The following is a 22,108-nucleotide window of genomic DNA, read 5'->3' as shown; positions in this document are numbered from 1 at the left end:
ACCTGTCCACACACTCAATCAATCACACTCCAAACTCTTCACCATGCCCAAGACAAAAGAGCTGTTTAAGGACACCAGTGACAAAATTGTAGACCTGTACAAGGCAGGGATGGGCTACAGGACAATAGGCAAGCAACTTGGTGAGAAGGCAACAACTGTTGGCACAATTATTAGAAAATGGAAGAAACACAAGATGACTGTCAATCTTCCTCGGTCTGAGGCTCCAAGCAAGATCTCAGCTCGTGGGGTAAGGATGATTCTGAGAAAGGTCAATAATCAGCCCAGAACTACATGGGAGGACTGGTCAATGACCTGAAGAGAGCTGGGAGAACACTCTCAAAAATGACCATTTGTAATACACTACGCCGTCATGAAATAAAATCCTGCAGGGCATGCAATGTAACCCAGCTCACGCCAGCAAATGTCCAGGCCCATATGATGATATAGATGATCCAGAGGAGGTAGAAGGTCATGTGGTCAGATGAGACCAAAATGCTTTTTGGTATCAACTCCACTTGCTGTGTTTGGAGGAAGAAGAAAAATGAGCACAACCCCAAGAACACCCTCTCAATCGTGAAGTATGGGGGTGGAAACATCATACTTTGGGGGTGCTTTTCTGCAAAGGGGACAGGACGACTGCAACGTATTGAAGGGAGGATGGATGTGGTCATGTATCACAAGATTTTGGCCAACAACATCCTTCCCTTAGTAACAGCACTAAAGATGGGTCATGGTTGGGTCTTCCAGCATTACAATGACTTGAAACACACAGCCACACAGCCAGGGCAACTAAGTGGCTCCGTAAGAAGCCTTTCAAGGTCCTGGAGTGGCTTAGCCAGTCTCCAGACCTGAACCCAATAGAAAATCTTTGGAGGGAGCTGAAACTCAATGATGCCCAGCGACAGCCCCGAAGCCTGAAAGACCTGGAGAAGTTCTGAAGATCTTGGAGTGGGCTAAAATTGTAAACTTAGTCAAGAACTACAGGAAACATCTGACCTCTGTAATTGCAAACAAAGGTTTCTTTACCAAATATTAAGTTCTGTTTTTCTATTGTATCAAATACATATGTCATGCAATATAATGCGAATTAATTATTTACATTTTCTGTTTTTTTTTTAGATTCTGTCTCTTACAGTTGAAGTGTACCTATGATAAAAATTACAGAACTCTATATTCTTTGTAGGTGGGAAAACTTGCAAAATCATCAGTGTATCAAATATTAATTTTCCCCCACTGTAGCAGGAATAGAGCGGGTTCCCAAACATTTGGAGTTCTGTCCATTTGTCTAAAAAGAAATCTTCCAGATGCCTTTGCACTGCAATGAGTGTATGACTAGTTGGGGTGGGCAATATGGCAAAGATACATTATCACAATTTTTTGGTTTTTCAGGATCATGATTCTATCACGATTCTTTTTCATGCTGGTTTTTAACTTCTGACTCCAGATATTTTTTCCACTGTCGGCCTGAAATTACATTACAACTAAATCTTGAGGCAGTGAATAAACCAGAGGCAATTTTATGAAGTAATGTTACTGAAAAGTCTTCAGAAGTTGTAAAGATATTGAAATTAATCTTCATTTTAGGCATTTTTCTAAATTTAATTTGGAATATTCTTTGAAACCTTTCTTTGGAATCTTCAAAAATCTTAACCTCTCCATAAGGAAAAGTATACACTTTACTGCAGAAGTATATGCATTATCTAAGCTTAATGGTAACATTTCACATTTTACCTTCCTTGACAAACTAATCTCATGCACCTCTCCAAATGGCTTTTTACCCTCACCTAACAGAAAAAATGTTCTGAATCACCTAGATTTATTCTGATATTTAGTCTTGTTTCTAACCCACTACTCTTCCCCTTTAAGGCCTTTAATTTGTGTTGGAAGGAGGAAGCTTTCCCCGATGGCTGTAGAGTGAGGCCACCTCCCTCACTCCCCTCCTGTGTTTAAATGGTCTCAGTAGGGAAAGGGCAGATAGTGAAAGGGATCTAAGCTTTGAAAACGTATTTATTGCTCTGATTGTTGTTTATTTTGATTGCTGTTGCCATATAAAACTGTCTGCGTTGTCTCTCGTGGTGTATGTCTGTTAGGCGCAGAAGCATGGTTGCTCACTGCCTCCTTGGTTGAGCATCACCCCTGACTAGTCTACACACTTGATTGACATGTCGTTAAAGCTGAGAGCCCAAGTGACATGGCCATAGTGGAGATCCACAGCGAACATATTTAAATTGTTTTTTATTTGTTGTAATTTATTTATGTTGTATTTTTCTCTTTTGCAAGTACATAAACATGAGGACTACTAATTTGTGAATTGACAGAAATTGTTTGGAAGGGGACAACCTATGTAAGCGCTGGTATGCTTTGTGTGTGAATGGCTTGTGGGCTCTTCAGGCTTCGTGGTGCCACAGAATTTTCTTTTTTTTTTTCTCTCTAGTATGGAATAATGAATTCTTTTGGTTTTAATTCAGTAGTTACACATTTTAGAGTACTGACTTACATTATCGGCTTCCTGAGAGTCTGCCCATTCGACTGATATGTGTTATGTAATAATATGTACACAGTACGTATACAACTAATAAGAACTGAAGCAGACTGAATGTGCATTAACATGATCCAATGATCTCCCTGTGATGGTGTATCATGGACAAATTCTTATCCCTCATGATCTGATATCGGCATATCGCACACCCCTAACACCTAGCATAGCTGACCGAGAAAATCCACAGACTGCTTTGTGAACTTCAGCACAGGAGACAGGTTCAAATAGCCTACTCTCTCACTTTGTGAGTGTGCCGTCTCATAGAGGAGCTCTGGTTGAGTCTCCAATTTTATTAGGAGCAAATCTGTTTAGAAAGCCGTTAAACTGTCCAGAGGGTGGGGTATCCCGATGCCCTTATATTTTGAGTTTGAGTTTTTTTTGCCCTGAATCATATAACTGATATTGTGTGATAGCTTGTGAAGGAAATCTCTGGTGAGTTTAGAAACTGCTAGCTAAGGAAATGGTTATGTGGAAATGTTAAAGACATTCAAAATGCTTAAAAGCGAGTGAAAGGCAGAAAAACTTAAAGCCTTAGAGGTATATTAATATATGCAGTATATATATTGAAAAATATTGCATTTTGGCTAAGAGCACTACAATACGAATTTAAGACTTAAATACTGTCATTTATTTTTTACTTCGAGTTGAATATGCTTTAAGTACAACATTATTAATTAAAGTGCTGCATCATGCATTAAAGGACTCTCTAGATCTAAGACGCCAAGCCCAGAACTACATCCCCCAGTGAGCTTTGCAGGTGACATAAGCCGCGTACGCATCCAATCAGTGCAGCAAAGAGAGATAGGCATATAGGGACTCGAAACACTTACACAAAGCATGTGCAGTGAAGACTTTCAACATTCTGATACACATACACGAGAAAGAAAATAAAAAAAGGGCAAAAATGTGATCCCTAAAAATGAAAGGGTTAGAGTAAAAAAGCTTTCATTTTATATTGCAGTTTATGCATTTTTCTTATGTTTTTGTTGTGATATCTAATCACGTAAACACTATTTACTAATGTCTGAATGAACTTAGTACTGAGATACATCAACTTAATTTTCATTTGCCCACATACTCACACAAACACATTTACAATCTATAGATTTTTTTTCCTTATAATTTTCTCAACTAGACACAGAATTACAATAAACAATCATATCATTCTGTTAATAAATACACACTCATCTGTAACACTTTGCATCTTGGTCTTACATTTGTGTCTAAGTTCTCCTCAGTGAACATAGTGTAGTACTGATACTGGACAATACAAACAGTATGTATTCCTAATCTTACGGTTGATGTATTCTGCTAAATTGAACCTATTCTGGATGGATTTTTCAGCCACATACGAAGGAGCCTTTGAGATGGGACAGCATAATCGCAGTAATCAATGTAATCAATCTATGAATGTGTCTTTTGAAATTTGCAGTCCTTGAATTGAACTGTTTTTGAACTGTTTTTTTTTTCACCCTGCTAAAAAAAAAACTCAGAATACAGTTCTAGTTTTCTAAATATGAATAAAGACCTCCTCACCCATTGTTTTACTGTCCCGCCCCCCAGCCAAAGCAGACTACAACAGGGCCTTCGTCACCTTTAAGACCTCCACAACTCTTATCGATTCCAAGGCTTTGTAGTTATCAATTAACACTTTATATAATTTATATATTTTTTTATATAATTTGTTGGACCAGAAAATAATGGATATCAATTATGAGTCTTGATTCCAGATTTTTTCCTCCAGTTTTGAAGGAATTCTTTTCTTGCAACCTTCACCTTTAGTATGCTCATATTTTCAATTGTTTTTGTTTTCACTTTGGATTTCTCTAAACCTGTTTGCGGCAGCACCAGATTTTAAAAAGCAAATGAATCTAACTAGACTTGACTATAACGGAGCCGCTTTCAGTTTCTGTTTGCCTTACGACAGGGGTCGGCAACCCGCGGCTCTTTGATCTCTCTGATGCGGCTCAGCTTTTGAAAATAATTACTGAATATTTAATTAAAATGTATTTTATTTTAGTTCGTTCATTTTCAAAATGTAATTCTATGAAGATTATGGCGATCTTGTAACATCTAAAATATTTTAATATTTAAAATATTTTGTCGCTCTTAATACACGTCACAACTTCCAACGTGCGACACCCGCCAGTGTGCGGTTTCTTGAACTTATTGACCGCTGACTGCACGGTGCTAGTAAAAGGATGACGGCACGTCAGTATTTACTTAACCGTCAACTCAACGTCTTTTTTTCAGAGTTAAAAATGTTTTGTTGAACGCATAAATGTTATTTCATTTTTCTGCCGTCGTCCATTAATTTCACAAATGTAACACAGTATAGTTTGTTTATACATAGCACAAAGGCAAAAAACCCTGTTATATGCAGTGTTATTTCATGCAAAATTTCAAAAGGATTTTGTGGCTCCCAGAGTTTTCTTTACTGTGTGAAACTGGTCCAAATGGCTCTTTGAGTGGTAAAGGTTGCCGACCCCAGCTTTAGGAGATTTTTACCTTCAGAAAGTGCAACGGATGTTCAGTGGGGATCAGCATAAGCAGTTTTTTTATTTGAAAATTCCAGAGGTGCTTTAGCCGTGTATAGCATATCAATATGCCACAGAAAGATGAAACAGTATCAACTAACTTGTGAGTAATTTTTGGATGTGGGCAGTTAGGAGGCTTTTAGACATTTTAGAACTGACCCTGCTGCTGGAGTCAGATTGATGATCAATGAAGATAAACCCAAGCCACTCTTTCACAGATTTTATATGTATGTATGGGATGCACCCAATTTTTTGGGGCCAATACGATAATCGATAACTAGCACCTTGGAGTAGCCAACACCAATATTAATAACCGATCATTTTACCTTTTTTTATTTATCGTGGGTTGTTATATGACACCCTTCCTGGATCAGGGCCTTGTCGTGGCGGAAGGGCTTGTGTGGTCTCATGACCTCCAGGGCTATGTCGTCGGGAGCTGTTAGCTCCCAGTAGGGTCTCCCATGGCGAAAAGGTCTGGAGTGAAGATCCAGACAAACATGATCCAAAAGCATTCCTATGAGTACACACATTAAAATTCAGTGTACCCTGCCCGGGAAAGGGTTACCGGGACCTACCCCTGGAGCCAGGCCTGGGGGTAGTGTCCGACGGCGAGCGCCTGGTGGCTGGGCAGCCCACGTAACCCGGCCGGGCTCAGCCCGAAATGGCAACGTGGGAGGATCATGTAGGCTCACCACCCGCAAGATCCAGAGTAGGGGTGCGGTGCAATGCCCATCGGGCACAGAGCGGGGGCAAGGGGGCCCCTGGCGTCGTGGAACTTGTCAGCGGAAACTGGTTCTTGGTACGTGGAACATAACCTCACTGGGGGGGAAAGAGCCAGAGCTGGTGCGTGAGGTTGAGAGATACCAGCTAGATATAGTTGGGCTCACCTCTACACACAGTGTAGGCTCTGGAACCAAACTCCTCGATAGGGGTTGGTCTCTCTCTTACTCAGGAGTTGCACAGGGTGAGAGGCGCCGGGCGGGTGTGGGGATACTCACAAGTCCCCGGCTGGCGCCTGTACAGCTGGAGTTTGTCCCAGTAAACGAGAGGGTCGCCTCAATGCGGCTCCGGCTTGCAGAGAGGAAAACTTTGACTGTTGTGTGTGCGTATGCACCGAACAGCAGCTCAGAGTATTCGGCCTTCTTGGAGGCAGTGACTGGAGTTCTAGAGGGGATTCCATGCACTGACTCTGTTGTTTTGCTGGGGGACTTCAATGCTCACGTTGGCAATGACTGGGAAACCTGGAGAGGAGTGATTGGGAGGAACGGACTGCCTGATCTAAACCCGAGTGGTGTGATGTTGTTGGACTTCTGTGCTAGCCATGGTTTGTCCATAACGAACACCATGTTCGAACATAAGATTGCTCATAAGTGTACTTGGTACCAGAGCACTCTGGGCCAAAGGTCAATGATCGACTTTGTGGTTGTGTCTTCTGACCTGAGGCCGTATGTTTTGGACACTCGGGTAAAGAGAGGGGCTGAGCTGTCAACCGATCACCATCTGGTGGTGAGTTGGATCCGATGGCGGGGAAAGCTGCCGGACAGACCTGGTAAACCCAAACGTATTGTGAGGGTGTGCTGGGAAAAGCTGGCAGATGACTCTGTCCGGATGGATTTCAACTCTCACCTCCGAGAGAACTTCTCACATGTTCCGGAGGAGGTAGGGGGAATGGAGTCTGAATGGACACTGTTCCGGACCTCCATCGTGGAAGCGGCTGCATGTAGCTGTGGTCAAAAGCTTGTCGGTGCCTGTTATGGCGGCAACCCAAGAACCCGTTGGTGGACACCAGGGGTGAGGGAAGCTGTCAAGCGGAAGAAGGAGGCTTTTCGAGATTGGCTAGCTCGGGGAACTTCCGATTCTGCGGATGGGTACCGGCAGGCGAAAAAGGCTGCAGCTGTGGCAGTTGCTGAAGCAAAATCCAGAGCATGGGAGGAGTTTGGAGAGGCCATGGAGAATGACTTCCGGGCGGCCTCAAAGAGGTTCTGGAAAACACTCCGACAGCTCAGGAGGGGGAGGGGGGACACTGTCCAAGCTGTGCTCAGCAAGGATGGTGAAACTCTGAACTCGACTGAGCGTATTGTTGGGCGTTGGAAGGAGCACTTTGAGGAACTCCTTAACCCGAGAGACATGCCTCCTGTACAGGAGGTAGGGCCAGAAGTGTCTGGGGGGTCAGATTCCATTTCCTTGGCTGAAGTCACTGAGGTGGTGAAAAAGCTTCGCAGTGGCAAAGCTCCAGGAGTGGATGAGATTCGCCCAGAGTTACTGAAGGCACTCGATACTGTGGGGCTGTCTTGGATGACACGCCTATACAATATCGCATGGACCTCGGGAACGGTGCCTTTGGATTGGCAAACCGGGGTGGTGGTTCCTATTTTCAAAAAAGGGGACCGGAGAAAGTGTGCCAATTATCGTGGCATTACACTTCTCAGCCTCCCGGGGAAAGTCTATGCCAAGGTGCTGGAAAGGAGAATCCGTCCGATAGTCGAACCTAGGATATTGGAGGAACAATGCGGATTTCGTCCTGGCCGTGGAACTATGGACCAACTCTTTACTTTTGCACAGATGATTGAGGGGGCGTGGGAATTTGCTACTCCACTTTACACATGCTTTGTGGATTTGGAGAAGGCATATGACCGTGTTCCCCGAGAGATTCTGTGGGAGGTGCTCCAGGAGTATGGGGTGCCAGGGTCGCTCCGGCGAGCCGTACGGTCCTTGTACTCTCAGAGTTTGAGTTGTGTTCGCATCCTTGGTAGTAAGTCAGGCTTGTTCAGTGTGGGCATTGGACTCCGTCAGGGCTGTGCCTTATCTCCACTCCTGTTCCTGATATTCATGGACAGGGTGGCGCGGCGTAGCCTGGGGCAGGAGGGCTTCCGTCGAGGATCTCGGGAGGTGGCATCTCTGCTTTTTGCGGATGATGTTGTTCTTCTGGCTTCTTCGCACGGAGGCCTCCAGCGTTCACTTGAGCAGTTTGCAGCCGAGTGTGAAGCGGTCGGTATGCGGATCAGCACCTCCAAGTCTGAGGCCATGGTTATCTCCCGGAAACAGATGGCATGCTCCCTTCAGGTAAGGGGTGAGAACCTGCCCCAAGTGAAGGAGTTCAAGTATCTCGGGTTCTTGTTCACGAGTGATGGGAAGAGGGATGGTGAGATTGACCGTAGGATAGGTGCAGCGTCTGCAGTAATGCGGTCACTGTACCGCACCGTTGTGGTGAAGAGAGAGCTGAGCCATAAAGCAAAGCTCTCAATTTACCGGTCAGTCTACGTTCCCACTCTCACCTATGGTCATGAGCTCTGGGTAATGACCGAAAGAACAAGATCGCGGATACAAGCGGCCGAAATGAGCTTTCTCCGACGGGTCGCTGGGCGTACTCTCCGTGATCGGGTGAGGAGCTCAGTGACTAGGGAGGAGCTCGGAGTAGAGTCGCTGCTCCTTCGCATTGAGAGAAGTCAGCTGAGGTGGTTTGGGCATTTGATCAGGATGCCTCCTGGACGCCTCCCACTGGAGGTATACCAGGCACGTCCAACTGGAAGGAGGCCCCGGGGTAGACCCAGGACACGCTGGAGGGATTATATCTCCCGGCTGTCCTGGGAACGCCTTGGGATCCCCCAGGAGGAATTGGTGGATGTTGCAAGGGACAGAGACGTCTGGGCTTCTTTGCTCGCCCTGTTGCCACCGCGACCCTGAAATGGAGAAGCGGAGAAGAAAATGATGATGATGATGATGATGTTATATGACATGCATTTTCTTCAGTATTTGTACATTTATGTACTTTTTAAATGCTATCTTTTAAGTTAATTAGTTGTAGAGATTTACTACTGGTTCCGCTGAATGGTTTCCAGAGGGGCGTTAATTACTGTAGCACAGGGTTTGTTTTGGCGCGCGAGCGTGCGAAAGAGACAGATGTATCGTGTTTCAGTATTAATTTCAGATGCTGAATGACTCGATATCTATTTTCATGCGTTTCATATTAGAGGGGCTCCTGCACTGTAGTGGTTGAGAGTATCTTTCTGTCATTTAACCTGCTCTGTGTGTGTGCGTGTACTGAGCGTCACTGATACTTTAAAGGAGCAACTTAGTCACAAAAAGCCAGAGTGTGTTCATAGATTAAGGAAAGCTAAAACATGAGTCCGGAGCGGAACTCATAAGGTCCCACCCTCCGAGGTCCTACCTTTCATCCCGCCCTCTGTCCAATCATTTTACAGTCCACTCTGTGGCCAGGTCTACAAACCGTGTCTCGCATATGGAATCAGATTTGTGCCCAAAATAATCGCACAAAAAAATTTTGATCTCAAACATAAAACTTATAACTTGCAAACAATATATCCAGCTCTGACGTTTGTGCTCCATGACGTTGGCGCCTGAGTTCTGCTCGTGATCTCTCAGTTTTGTTCTCAAGTACTTCGAGTTCTGCCCGTGCGAGGTGCACGAGTTCTGTACTATCTCTTTCTGTTTTGTGCGCCTGATCCCTCTCGTGTGGGCGGGTTTTCTCAGGGGTGCCTTCCCATTGGCTAATGAATTTTTGAGTGACAACTCAGTGTCCAATGTATTTTGGACTGCGCATGCGTACTCCATGTTGCAGCTCAGCAGTGGAGAGACACAGGAGAGATTTTACATAAACACGAATACTCTCTGTGATTTACTGTTTTGAAACGCTGAAATACCTGTAAAGTCCTACGATATCAATGTAGATATTGAGATTAAAAAAAAACATTTTACTGTGAAAACAAGTTTGTCTCTCGTAGATATTGAGGTAAATGCAGTGATGTCTGTGTTTACTCAGGATAAAACAATAAATGAGCATTTATTTCTGTTTATTTGTAAAATATTTTATGAGTGCTTGAGCTGCTGTTCAGAATCCCGTGTACTAACGTATTGAACCTATTCAACCACGGCTATTATGATTTAAATGCTCAAATTTTATTTTTATGATCAGAGTCGATCTGTTTTTAACAAATTTCATATGTGCATTTTGTGATGAGGTCGGAGAAAAGAGAAACATGACAATAAGGAATGTGAGAGATGTTCCTGTTCCTTTAATGAATGCAAATTTAATAAAATTGTATTAAACCTCTGTAAAGTCCATTGTGTTGAGGATATGTGAATGATTTGGTTTTAAAAATGATTTGGTTAAAAAAAAAACCTTAATCATTATTGACAATCAGCAATAATTATAATAATGTTATTAATATTAATAAACAAGAACAGATGAAGTTACAAAAAATATTAGGAAAGGGGAAATTGTCTCAAACTGATTAATCCTCTAGAACTTTTATATTTATGCTATGATACACAGCTGTTAGTCCAATTGCTTGTGATACTCTGAAATATAAAAGGGAAGTGATTAGTTTGTGGAATATAAATGAAAAACTTCAGTTTCAGGCTGACATCCAATGTGCTGGAGAACAGATTAAAATCAAAACAAGTCTCAGTATCCAATTATTTACAGGCCACATTGTAGACTGTAAACAGGGCAAAAAATGGGGCCATTATACTATACATATAATTGCCTTTGCCCTGAGGGAAAGAGAATGACTGACATCAAGATAAAACTGAAAGTGATCACATTAATGTATTTGTTGATATAAAACTGATATGTAGCTCCTGTGCCAATTTGTTATGTCCGGGTGGAGATCAGCTACAAACTGGTCATTAACAGGCCAAGAAGCCTGAGAGTGTGCCTTCTGCTGTCAGACTGTGTGGTGTACACCAACATATTGTTATAAACTCTCTCTGTCTTTGTAGAAAACCACCTGAATGAAAGCCTATGTCATTACCCAGCGCAGAAATGACAAGCAGCAGGAGAAAAGCTGAGATACAGATTAAAACTGTGTGAAATGGCTCATGGATGACATTTGGGGAGCACATCATTCAGACATGAGGCTCATTGGAAATAGCACAAGCAGCAGAATGCAGGTGGCAGACAGGGAGCAGTCGGAGTGTTTTGACATGTTAAATGACTGCAGACAGTGGTGTGCTCCCACTCTGCATTCAGCCCACGTTTCCCGGAAAATTCCGAGTGCACTCCTGCGGCTCTGCCTGACCCACCGCCTGCCTGGCTCAGATCACATTCAAAGTGATTGTGCTGTTCAATATTTTATTGACATCAGCCTCAAAGATTGTTGCTACAGTGACACCACAGATAATTATTTTTTACCACAGTCTTTTTCTTTCTTTTCCCTCTTTTTCTTTGGTTCCAAGACATTTTTACCCCCCCCCCCCTTCACAACCCGGCTCCAGCCATTCCTGTGGAGAATTGTTCTGCATAAATCAGCCAGTGGAATACTGAATCAGCTCCGCCACAGGGAATGTGTTTTTGTGTGCAGTGTGTGTGACTGATTATTACAAAGAGTCAGGCCACAAAACGCAGTCAGAAGGAGCCCCCAAGTGGCAGCTCTTGTTACTGGAGTGGAGAGGTACACACTTTTCCTCACATACTGTTTTCCTTCTTTCTTGATGTGGCGTCTCGCCTTTGTACTTCAAAGCACAGATGGAGGCATGCAATTACTTCAGGTGAGCTGCCAGAGCACAGAGTCTCCACCTTGTGCTCCTACCCCTCTTCCAAACGGCCTTGAGAAACAGCCATTATCAGTGTAAAAATATAATTACTGAACATTGCCCTGGGTAAGGACATCTGCCAACAAATAAATAATGTAATATAATGTAATGCGAACCTCAGGGATCCTAGGGGATGCTCAGTTGTTATCCACTCTGATTATGTGCATATTTAATGGCTGTTTACAGGCATGCTAATGAAATGCTCTTCAGAGGATGTCGACCAGGTCTTTCACACACATTGCGTAATGTGGATAGAACAGAACTCACACATTGTCTTTGATCCACACTTTCACAATATGGTCTTACAGTATTTCAGCTCAGCAAGAAGGCCAAGGCAACCGGAGCACAGTCAATCTGTACATCAATCAGCCTTTGGTTTGCTGCCACACAACTGGATATTATTTCCTTCATTCAATCATTGCAGCTTTTGTGTGTAGTTTAAATTTCTAGAGATCAATACAAACAATCATGAATAAAAGAAGGAGAATGGAATTTACATTTTTTTAAAAAATCTGCAATGCATTTTGTAACTACTTCAAAGAACACATTTTTTTTGCAGTTTATGCTTTGCTCCCTCTTCTCTGCACCTGTGTTGTCAATAAAATATTCCTGTGAGATGCATAGTGCCCCGGGGTGGGAACACAGAGGCATGAAATTTTCAGATTTCCCTCCTGTTCCCAGCGTTTTTCTGAATCATAAATCAGTGGGTACACCAAGGTCTCTGCACACAGGAGCTTTGGATTTCTGCACTTACAATGGAAGCCTAAAGACACACTTTGCACAAGGCTGTATCAACCAGTGACATTTTTAACCACCTAGACTACTTTAAACAGGCTGGCACTTCCTGTGCTCCTCAAATCACAACACAAAGAGCAACAGCAGGTTCTCCGGCTTTACTATAGTCTGAAATACGGTTCTTTCAGAGTTGCTGAAGCACTGCTTCAGGAGCCCCGCAGCTCTATTTTTCCAATTTAAAGCATTTAGTTACCTATACAATTTCTCTGAAGGGAATAAACATGCACAATGGCCCATTTATATGAAAGCGGCCTTGCCACAGCAATCTACTCAGTGGTGGTATAAACCTTGCATTACAAAACAAGTCACAGAATATTAATACTGCCAATACTACTGCTATTAACAAAAATGCACAAAGTGTCACTGAGGCAAAGCAAATCAACATTTGCTTGTAGAGCATCCTGTATTTATGAGGAATTGTGAGGGGAGAAATAGCCCCCCCCCCCCTTGTGGTGCAACTCTTAACTGTGAGTGAGCGAGGTACAAAGTCATTTCCATGAGGTGTTTCACACCTAAAAAGCATTAACCAGCAGAGTTTGTTTTGGAGTATTGTTCTCATTACCTCTACGTTATGGAGGACCAAACCTGCCAAAATTAAAATTAATTAATTGATTAATAAATGACTCAATAGAAGGACTGGCGCCCACTCCAGGGTGTATTCCCTGCCTTGCACCCAAGGTAGGCTCTGGACCCACTGCGACCCTGAATTGGATAAGAGGTTACAGATAATGAATGAATGAATGAATGACTCAATAAAATTAACTTCCTCCATAATAGTATTAATTTGTGTAAATATCTTTTCGAGAGAAGTATTCTGAAGACTTAATATACCCATAGCACAACTCGATTAAACACCAAAACTAACCATGTGCGGGAGACAGCTCTCTACCCACGGTTATTCTGCTCCCAGGGATGGAGCTACGGGATGCAATGCTCTCACTACACGGAACTTATGCACCCAGAGATGGAGCAGAACAGTCAGTCCACACGGTAGCTCACACAGATCAAAATGAGCAGTGAATGTGCAAAAAGCACTGCCAAAAGCACGTTTGTTTCCTTTTACGTTTAATTTATTCCTTTTTTTCTGAATTTCAGAACTAAGATCACATAATTGATTAAAGGCTAAGCACCAGCTCTATGAAAGTGTCAAGCAAATAAACACTGTGGAATTTGAGCTCCTAACTTGTGTTTATTGATAGTCAGAAAACATGTTATTTCTTACTAATTCAATGAATCATTTTTAAAAGAACGTTGCCTTCCAACGGTGTTCGGAAACTCTAATAGGCGTCTTGCATGTGACGTAGATGGTGGACAACAACTCTAGAAGTTGCACTTAATTTAATGCAAAATGACAAAAAGTGTGTTGTTTTTGGCTGCAATCATTCAATGTACAGTGGGACATCTGTGCACAAATGGCCCAAAGATTCCAAAATATCCAGAAAATGGACTAAATCTGTCAACTTTAAACAGGCACTTTGGAAAGGACCATCCGCTCACTCCGTTAGCTGTAGTGTTCATTTCACTGGCGCTTTTAAAACAATATAGGCATGTAAGGAAACCAACGAAAGGTGTTCAAGAGCCTCTGTAACATGGAGGTAAACAGGGTAAGGACACTTACTTCGCCTGTTTTAGTTGGTGTTAGTTAACGTTAGCTTGACTCGCTAAACTCGGTGGCTCAGATTATACTCGGCTACGTAGCTGCATTACGGAAGTTTATAGTGTTGGATGAATTCGAGTTCGACTTCGATCACATTTACAAGAATAACGGTACCTCTAAATTTGAGTTTAGCTTATTGCTAAGCTATTGTCATGAATAATGTTGGTTATTTAGCTAGATACTGTCATAACAGTCAGTCATAACGGTGTTTTACCGCAGTGTTGTTCAGCTGTTGTCCACCAGTGACGTCACGGTCGCGTTCAAGAATTTCCGTAGCGAGCTTGTTTTTTTCCGTCAATTTAATAAAATTGTCAGTTTTAAAGCAAATTAAGCATGGTATTTCATTTTAATTCATACTTATATATGTCAATAACTAAAATTATGTGAAATATTCATGGAGGTCCATTAAGTGGTGCTTAGCCTTTAAGGCATTCAGATTTATTCAAACAGTAAACACATGTAAATGGGTGTATGACAGGACAGAAAGCACAATTGGACCCATTACTGGCTTGATTTCACACTTAATAAGTGGATACATACATTGCTCCATTTCATTGAGGTCGAGCAGCAGTATATATATAGTGATGAGCAGATCAGACAGCAACCTTCGCCCAGACATTTGTGCTCTCGGACACAAGCCTGATTGTGAAAAACACACTTCATTAGCATATATTGAGAAGGAAACACAGCAATGAATAAATAAAAAAAAGAATAAGTAAATCAAACCAAAGTTGAAAATATAAATTCAGGGGAAAATGTAAATAAGTTTTAAAAAATTATAGCGACTGATACAAAATAGCAAATAATAAAAAATATATTGAGGAATAAATAAATGCACAAAAATCTATTTATTAGTTTTTGGTTTTATGTGCCATATTAAGTAATTAATTTATTGAAATAGTTCTGTTTCTTCATTGCTTTCTTTCTTTCATTCCACTTTCATTCATTTATTTTGGCACTTTTGGTCCTCCATACGACGTGTCAGAAATAGACAACTCACTTATGCAAATTGTAATGATTAACAACTGTGTTTGGCTGAACAATGCCATTAAACATTATAGTTATTTGAATAGATGAACATACTTAGAATAATAAATGGATAAGAAGTTTTAACATTCCCGGTTGTATATGTTCCCTCAGTGTTTAAGGGTTGAACAATTCTGCTAAAACATTGTGCGCTGGCAGAGCCAAGTCCCCCTGGAAAACTCAGTAAACCCAGAGTTTATGTATTAGCCTATGTTCAAAAAGGTCAAACAGAATTGCAAAATTCACAGTCGCTCAAGAGCGTAGATTTGCTCCTGACCCCCTGACAGTTGGCAGTTTTGTAAAGAATGTTATTCATATAGAAACGGACGATTTTAGTCTGCAGTATGCTGTGCGCCAAAGCCTAGCATTGCCATGAACGTTATTATGATGGACTCATTTCATAAATGAACTTAAATGTTTCTTTGAAAAATAGCTATGTCCACCTTATTTTTGCTGTCATCTTCACTCGCTTTTGACACCCATGTGTCACCTGAGCCTTGCACAGTTAGTCTGGCATGACTTTAAAGTTTTCCTTCCAGGTTTGGCGCTGCTAACAACCAAATCTAGCTACAGAGTCTCGCGTGACAGCAGGGAAAGGCACAGCCAATCACACTGGCCCTGTGATCCGGGGAGGTAGGAGAGAACGTGATTTAACCCTTTATACACCTCTAGGTTAATGAGACGTTGACAGATCGTTTTTTCGCTGGATATTGGTGGGACACGTCACTTCCGTCCATGCTCAATCTACGCCCTTGCAGTTTCTATTCACTAAAATTTATATATTTAAATGTTATGTCAGTGCACCTAAACAGTCTCACAATGCACGGCAATACGTAGTGTACATGTATGCCCTAGTGCATCATTTAGGAGTAGGGTCATACTGAGTTTGTCAAGAGCAGAATAAAGCAAGCAATGCCATGCTCACCACAGCCTCAGAAAACACACCCACGCCCCCCCCCCCGCCTTGTCTTCAATCCATGGGTTGGGTCAGTGCTTGAGGAGTTTCTTCCACAGTCCAAGAACACACTGTTTTTGGGTGTGATACAATTGGCTGCGGAGTATTGTCCGCAGGTGTGACTGGGTGTGTTGCCCTGCAATGGAAAGGAACCCTGACCAGTGTGGTGACCTTACACCCAATGATAATTTGTAGGCTCCAGACCCACCGCAAACCTGATCAGGATTAAGAGGTGACTAAAGATGAAGAGCTTTATTCCTCTTTACTGCACGTGAGAACATAACACGTTACTAAAATTGGTAACAAATGCGATTGTAAAAATTTAACCTTAAGATTTTTTTAGTCATCAATTTTTTTCTTAAAGTCAGGAAAATTCACAGGTGTGGTCCTGACACACTGCATTTTAGAGTTAGTATTTAAAAAAAAAAAAAAAAAGACCCTTTAGTACATATAAACCCGCACTTTGTAAATATAGGGATGCTGAGCCCACTCTTCTGGAAAAATTCAACTACACATGGAAGGATGAGGGCGGCGCAGCAGGTAGTGTCGCAGTCACACAGCTCCAGGGGCCTGGAGGTTGTGGGTTCGATTCCCGCTCCGGGTGACTGTCTGTGAGGAGTTGGTGTGTTCTCCCCGTGGGTTTCCTCCCACAGTCCAAAAACACACGTTGCAGGTGGATTGGCGACTCGAAAGTGTGAGTGTCTGTGTTGCCCTGTGAAGGACTGACGTCCCCTCCAGGGTGTATTCCCGCCTTGTGCCCAATGATTCCAGGTAGGCTCTGGACCCCCCGCGACCCTAAATTGGATAAGCGGTTACAGATAATGGATGGATGGAAGGATGAATTCTCATTTGTGCAGGACTCTACACTAGTGGTTGTCGCAAAAATTAACCTTATCTTTAGCATGTTATTACTATTAAACAAACTAGCACCTCAATTTAAGTATTCTCTTATTTTTCACATTAAAGTAAAATTGAACTGACACTTCCTCCATTGTATGTAGAGGTGGCACCTGTATCACACCCTCACAAATATGGATGCTTTTGCATGAAAAATCTACCTAGTGTTTAGCAACTATTAGAGAAAATGCACCAAACGTATAGTCCACATAGGACTATGCAAAGACTTTCTTCTTAATAGATGTAGTGTTCACGTTAAACCAGCCAAGTGTACAAATTCAGAAGATAATGAAATTACCGCTTTGATGCATCAACTAAACCAAAAGCTCCCAAAACCCTTCTGGTCATCTAAGGATAAATTACAATATCAATGAAATATCCGTGAAAAATTGAGTAACTGTACATAGAAAAAAAAACAACAAAAAATATCATTTTTGTAGAATTTATTTGTTGACAATATACAAGAACATTTTCATGAGGATGGTCTTCCCAGGTGGTCTCACTGTTAAGAAAAAAAAAAAATAATAAAGAGTTCAGAAAACAAGATATTTTCATAAGTGTTTGGCTTGCTTCTTCTTGTAACTGTGGCTTAATACAGACATCACAACAATACTCCAGGTCAAGGTGTGTATATATTATAGATTTCATTTGGTAAGTCACATGAGCAAGCATGCAGTCGTGTTTTAACATCTCCTTCACTTCTCCTAACGTACTAAGTTAAAACAACCAAACGTCATGCTACTCCTAAACAGTGGATTACATTTTGTCTCATGTGACAAAAGTTAATTTCATTTATAGTTTTACTTCAGGTCAGCAAGTGATATGTAGACAAATCAAAAAGCCTTCAAACAACGTGGATTTTCTACAGAGGTGAGGCAACAGGGTTTAACATGCAAAGCACTCAAACTAGAGGTAAAAAAGTGGATTGCAATCAGCACACCATGCCGATTTCCGTTCTACCTTTTCCTGACACCTCATTTCTGAAAACATCCAGGGAGGCAAAATAAAAAAGGGCATAAAATGAGGGGAAAAATGAGAATTGTTCAGCATCTTTGAATGCACAATTTCCGCTAGAAAAATAAAATAGGGTTTCAAATCCAATGTTTTGTCCAAGAGAATGAACAAAGTATTGTTTTCCACAGCCTTTCATAAATATGTTTAATGAGTTATTTTTCAGGAAGCAAACTAGACAAACTACTAATCAACACATCACTATTCACTTTCATTAGTGCACAAGACAAGCACACCACCCTCAAATGAAGTGGGCTGTAAGCAAGGACATCTACAGGTGGCTTGCAATTATATACAATTTGCAGCACATGTAGTCTACACCTATAGTACAGTCTTAATTAAGCTCTTATATGCTATTAAAAATTGTAACAAGTTAACCTCAACTATCACTCCAGACACCCTTCCACAATTAAAAAGGATTACCTTCTACAATCCAGAAGTACATGAGAGGGAAGATGATATTAAAATAGATTGGAAATGCATGAATAAAAAAAAAATAATTCGGAAAATGTGATATTACTGTAAAGCCTGTCTTCAATTTGAGTGTACTGATCTTACCTTCTTGCCAGCAGCACCAACAGAAGCTTTCTTGATGCCTCTTACTTTCTTCATTCTGTTCTTTCTTTCCTTGCGCTGTTTTCTAGATGTCTTCTTCTTTTCATAAAGACCATGCTGTGAGACAAAAAATTGATTTGAGACTTTTTACAGTACAAGTGGAAAAACATCACCTCATTCTCACAAAGCTTTGTGAACATCCAAAACATTTCATATACAATTTGCACATGACTTAAAACAAGGAACAGCAGCTTACTCTGGCCAGTCTGTATTTGGGCTCATTTTTCTTGGCATAGTCCAAAGAATCGTAGACCATGGCAAAACCTGTCGTCTTGCCACCTCCAAACTGTGTCTTGAAACCAAAGACGAACACTACATCAGGGGTGGTCTTGTACATTTTGGCAAGCTTTTCCCTGATCTCAGTCTTGGGGACTGTTGCTTTGCCAGGGTGGAGGACATCAAGAACCTGGAGGAGACAACAGTGTCATCAGTGTTTTAAACTACCACTGTGGGGGAGGGAAAGAAGAAGAAGAAGAAGAAAAAAAAAAAAAAAATTCACTTAGATTTTCACTCACCATTTGCTTCCTCTGAAGCAAGCGGTTCGTCATGAACTTACGAGTCCTGAGGGTGACTGTGTCGTTCTGCAAAATAAATTGTTTTAATAATCAGTTTATGAGTCATGTCAACAGGTTTTAGGCAACAATATTTGGTGGAATATTGTAAATATTTTAATTTGACTATTTTTTGTGTTGCGGCATTAATCAACAATTTGCTCGTTCAGGTAGGAACTAAAGAGGATATCACTTTAGTGGCCAAGAAGGTTCACCAATTCAATAAACATTTGGTTAAAGCACAAGCTCATAAATAGGGGAAACAGATGCAAACAAACAACAAATCATATTTCCCAAGTCTGAGCTTTACTGAGACAAATCACTGTTTACCGTAGTATTAACGACAAACTAAAACCCAAGTGCTCCGAGTTCATCTAAAGTTAGCAGGCTAGCCAACACAACTACTGGTTAGAAAATAACGGTTACATTTTGACTGAATGCAGCACACTATAAAACAATTCTGCCAACAACTCATGTCAAAAGTCAACATTACCAACTCAGCATGCTGAGGTGAACTGAAACTTAAGATAAACGCGTTCTGAACAGTTCAGAATCGGGAGCTCACTGAGCTCTGGCAACAATTCAGTTTTCAGCAACCACTTTTCCCCAATAATTACAGTTTAATAAACCAAACCACTGTGTTTCCAGTTTAATCTTAAAACCCGGTTTAAAAAAGACACTATACGGATAAATACAGCCCCACTCCTGAAACCCCGCCGCCGACACGGAGCTCAGCAAATGCCGAAAAATACACACACACGCTTTTACAATCAGCTCAATATAACCGAACATGTTTCCCTGGCAATCTATACTTGCTTATCGTTCGAATTTGGCTAGTTTGACTGCAGCGATTATAGAGATTTTAAAGGATTTTCTTCTGTTTCTGAATCACATTAACGCACCATCTTAGCGTCGGCTCGCAGAGGGACGACAAAAAGGACGGAGGACCCAGTGGTGCCCGGCAATAAGCCTGAGACTGAAAGAGAGAAAGAAGGAAGGGGTTCCGCTGCACTGCCTGATTGTAAACGGAATGATACAACATACAGGTTTACACACATCATCTGAGAAAATAAATACAATACATGCATAATTTAAATGTCTACATTCTTTAAATGCTGTATAAAAATGGCACAGGGATTATTTACATTTTTGAAAAATAACCAAAATATAAATAAACCAGCAAAAATAAAAAACAAATACAATATTAAAAAACTCCACAGCCTTGAAGACGTAATGAAAAACCAAAAGTAAAATCACATAATCAGCGTGTCGTGTTATTGTTTCAGTTAAACATCCCAACAGTACTTTTTCCAAACCCTGTATCGACTTAAGCTTTATTAAACTATATATATATATATATATATATATATATGTAAATTTTTTAATGTTAGAATCAACTACATAGGTTTAATTTAAAATGAGTAGAGTCTGTATCGATGATAATTAGTTTGGACCCAGTGGCTGGTTTAATTAATCTTTTCAGACATTGACAGAGACTCGTCGGGAAATTATATAGATAGATAATTAAACATGTTTTAATCATCCTCACACGTATTTCCTCTAATTTTTGAAAAGTAGAGAATTTAATACTAAAACACCACTTAACATTTTCAGAGTACAGTTCCTCACAGCAAAAGTCTCAGCAAAAACACATCTTTGGTTTTTCTTTGTGGAGTATTTAGAGCGCGCCCTCTAACGTCAACCTGCAGACCTTCACTGAGTGGGAGTTCTTCCTGACCAGGCATTCTCTGGTGGTTTGCACATAATTCGTTTGTATAAGTCCCCCCTCCTCTCAATTCTGCGCTTCAGACTAACTGAAAACTTAGGATTAATGGGGCAATAGTGTGTATTTGAGTAAAGATTTTTGTACGTTTTGAAATCTACACAAGTACTATAAATAAAAAATAGTATTTTAATAGTTCAAGAGTAAATCACATATTTTAATACTGGCATTTTCATTTAGACCTTAACTGATTAAATTATTTCCCATCTTTTTCTCATTTTTATCAGTTGAGGTCCCATTAATTTAAATTATTTCATCCAACCGAATTCTTATCACTGTAAATTGTACTAGCACAAAAATACAGGAATCCACCTACATGTGAATTATATGAATTAAAATTTTAGATGTTTAATATTTTATTATGATTTGAACAGAAACATGGCAGGTCTTACTTATTAATAGATCTAGCCATAGTAGTCTCTGGGACATATTAACGTCAGATCAATTTTAGTAGTGTCACTGTGCCCTGTTAAGCTACTCCCCTCCTTATCACAGAGCAGATACACCAGGAGTTTACTCATTGATAAGATTCTCACTGATATCACCATGTCATTCATCTCACAGAAATGTTCCCTTTATTTTTCTCCAAAGAGATAATTAAACTTAAGCTAGAGTTTGGTTGACAGGATAGGTCAGGGAGACCTTATTGATATAATCTTTCAAACCTTGATTCTGAATGAACAGGTTCATAAAAATTAAAAATTATCATTTTTATTAATCCTTATTATATTTTGTGTCAATTCCCATGGCACCTCTGAGGCTGGTTTGAGATGATCAGAGAAGGCAGTCTGTTGGAGTGAAGAGGCACTATGTCTTCATATTTTTTGTTTAAAACATCTTTTAAAAACTATGATATATCCAGGACTGTTTCCTGGATATTATACTGAAAGATATTATACTGAAAGGGCATCACATTTATGTCATAGTACTTTAATGTCTATTATGTTTCAAATGCACTGAATATTATTTCCCAATTAATATTTGAGTAAATGAGTGTAAGTTTACCCATTGTTCATTTCATTATTTATTTGATTTAATAAAAAAATATGGTAAATTTAAAAGAGGGAATGTATAATTATCACTTAGTGGTTTCAACATTGATTAATCCATTGATACCAGTTCCAACAAATGATATATCTAACAGATACGCTCCATTATATAAGTTATAGGGTAAATGTTCCATAACA

At 40.7% G+C, this 22,108-nt stretch overlaps 1 protein-coding gene across 2 annotated transcripts; it reads right to left on the bottom strand.

The window, feature by feature from the left end:
• Positions 1-17,389: 17,389 nt before the first annotated feature.
• rps24 (ribosomal protein S24) lies at positions 17,390-20,214 on the bottom strand. 2 transcript variants are annotated; one of them, XM_066679340.1, is made up of 5 exons: positions 20,041-20,214; positions 19,103-19,168; positions 18,784-18,993; positions 18,531-18,644; positions 17,390-17,463 (listed from the first exon to the last, which is right to left on the bottom strand). In XM_066679340.1, exons 1-5 carry the CDS (start codon positions 20,197-20,199, stop codon positions 17,461-17,463), a joined length of 552 nt encoding a protein of 183 aa, XP_066535437.1. In that variant the 5' UTR covers positions 20,200-20,214; the 3' UTR covers positions 17,390-17,460. The 2 variants fall into 2 exon arrangements, with proteins under 2 accessions (XP_066535437.1, XP_066535438.1); XM_066679341.1 differs by lacking the exon at positions 17,390-17,463 and adding an exon at positions 17,921-17,941 and having other exon boundaries at positions 20,041-20,130.
• Between the last annotated feature and the right edge of the window lie 1,894 nt (positions 20,215-22,108).

The sequence above is a fragment of the Hoplias malabaricus genome, chromosome 8 (genome assembly GCF_029633855.1).
Source record: "Hoplias malabaricus isolate fHopMal1 chromosome 8, fHopMal1.hap1, whole genome shotgun sequence".
NCBI classification, from domain to species: domain Eukaryota; kingdom Metazoa; phylum Chordata; class Actinopteri; order Characiformes; family Erythrinidae; genus Hoplias; species Hoplias malabaricus.
The sequence above is the reverse complement of the archived record's forward strand: the minus strand, read 5'-3'. Positions and strand labels throughout refer to the sequence as shown.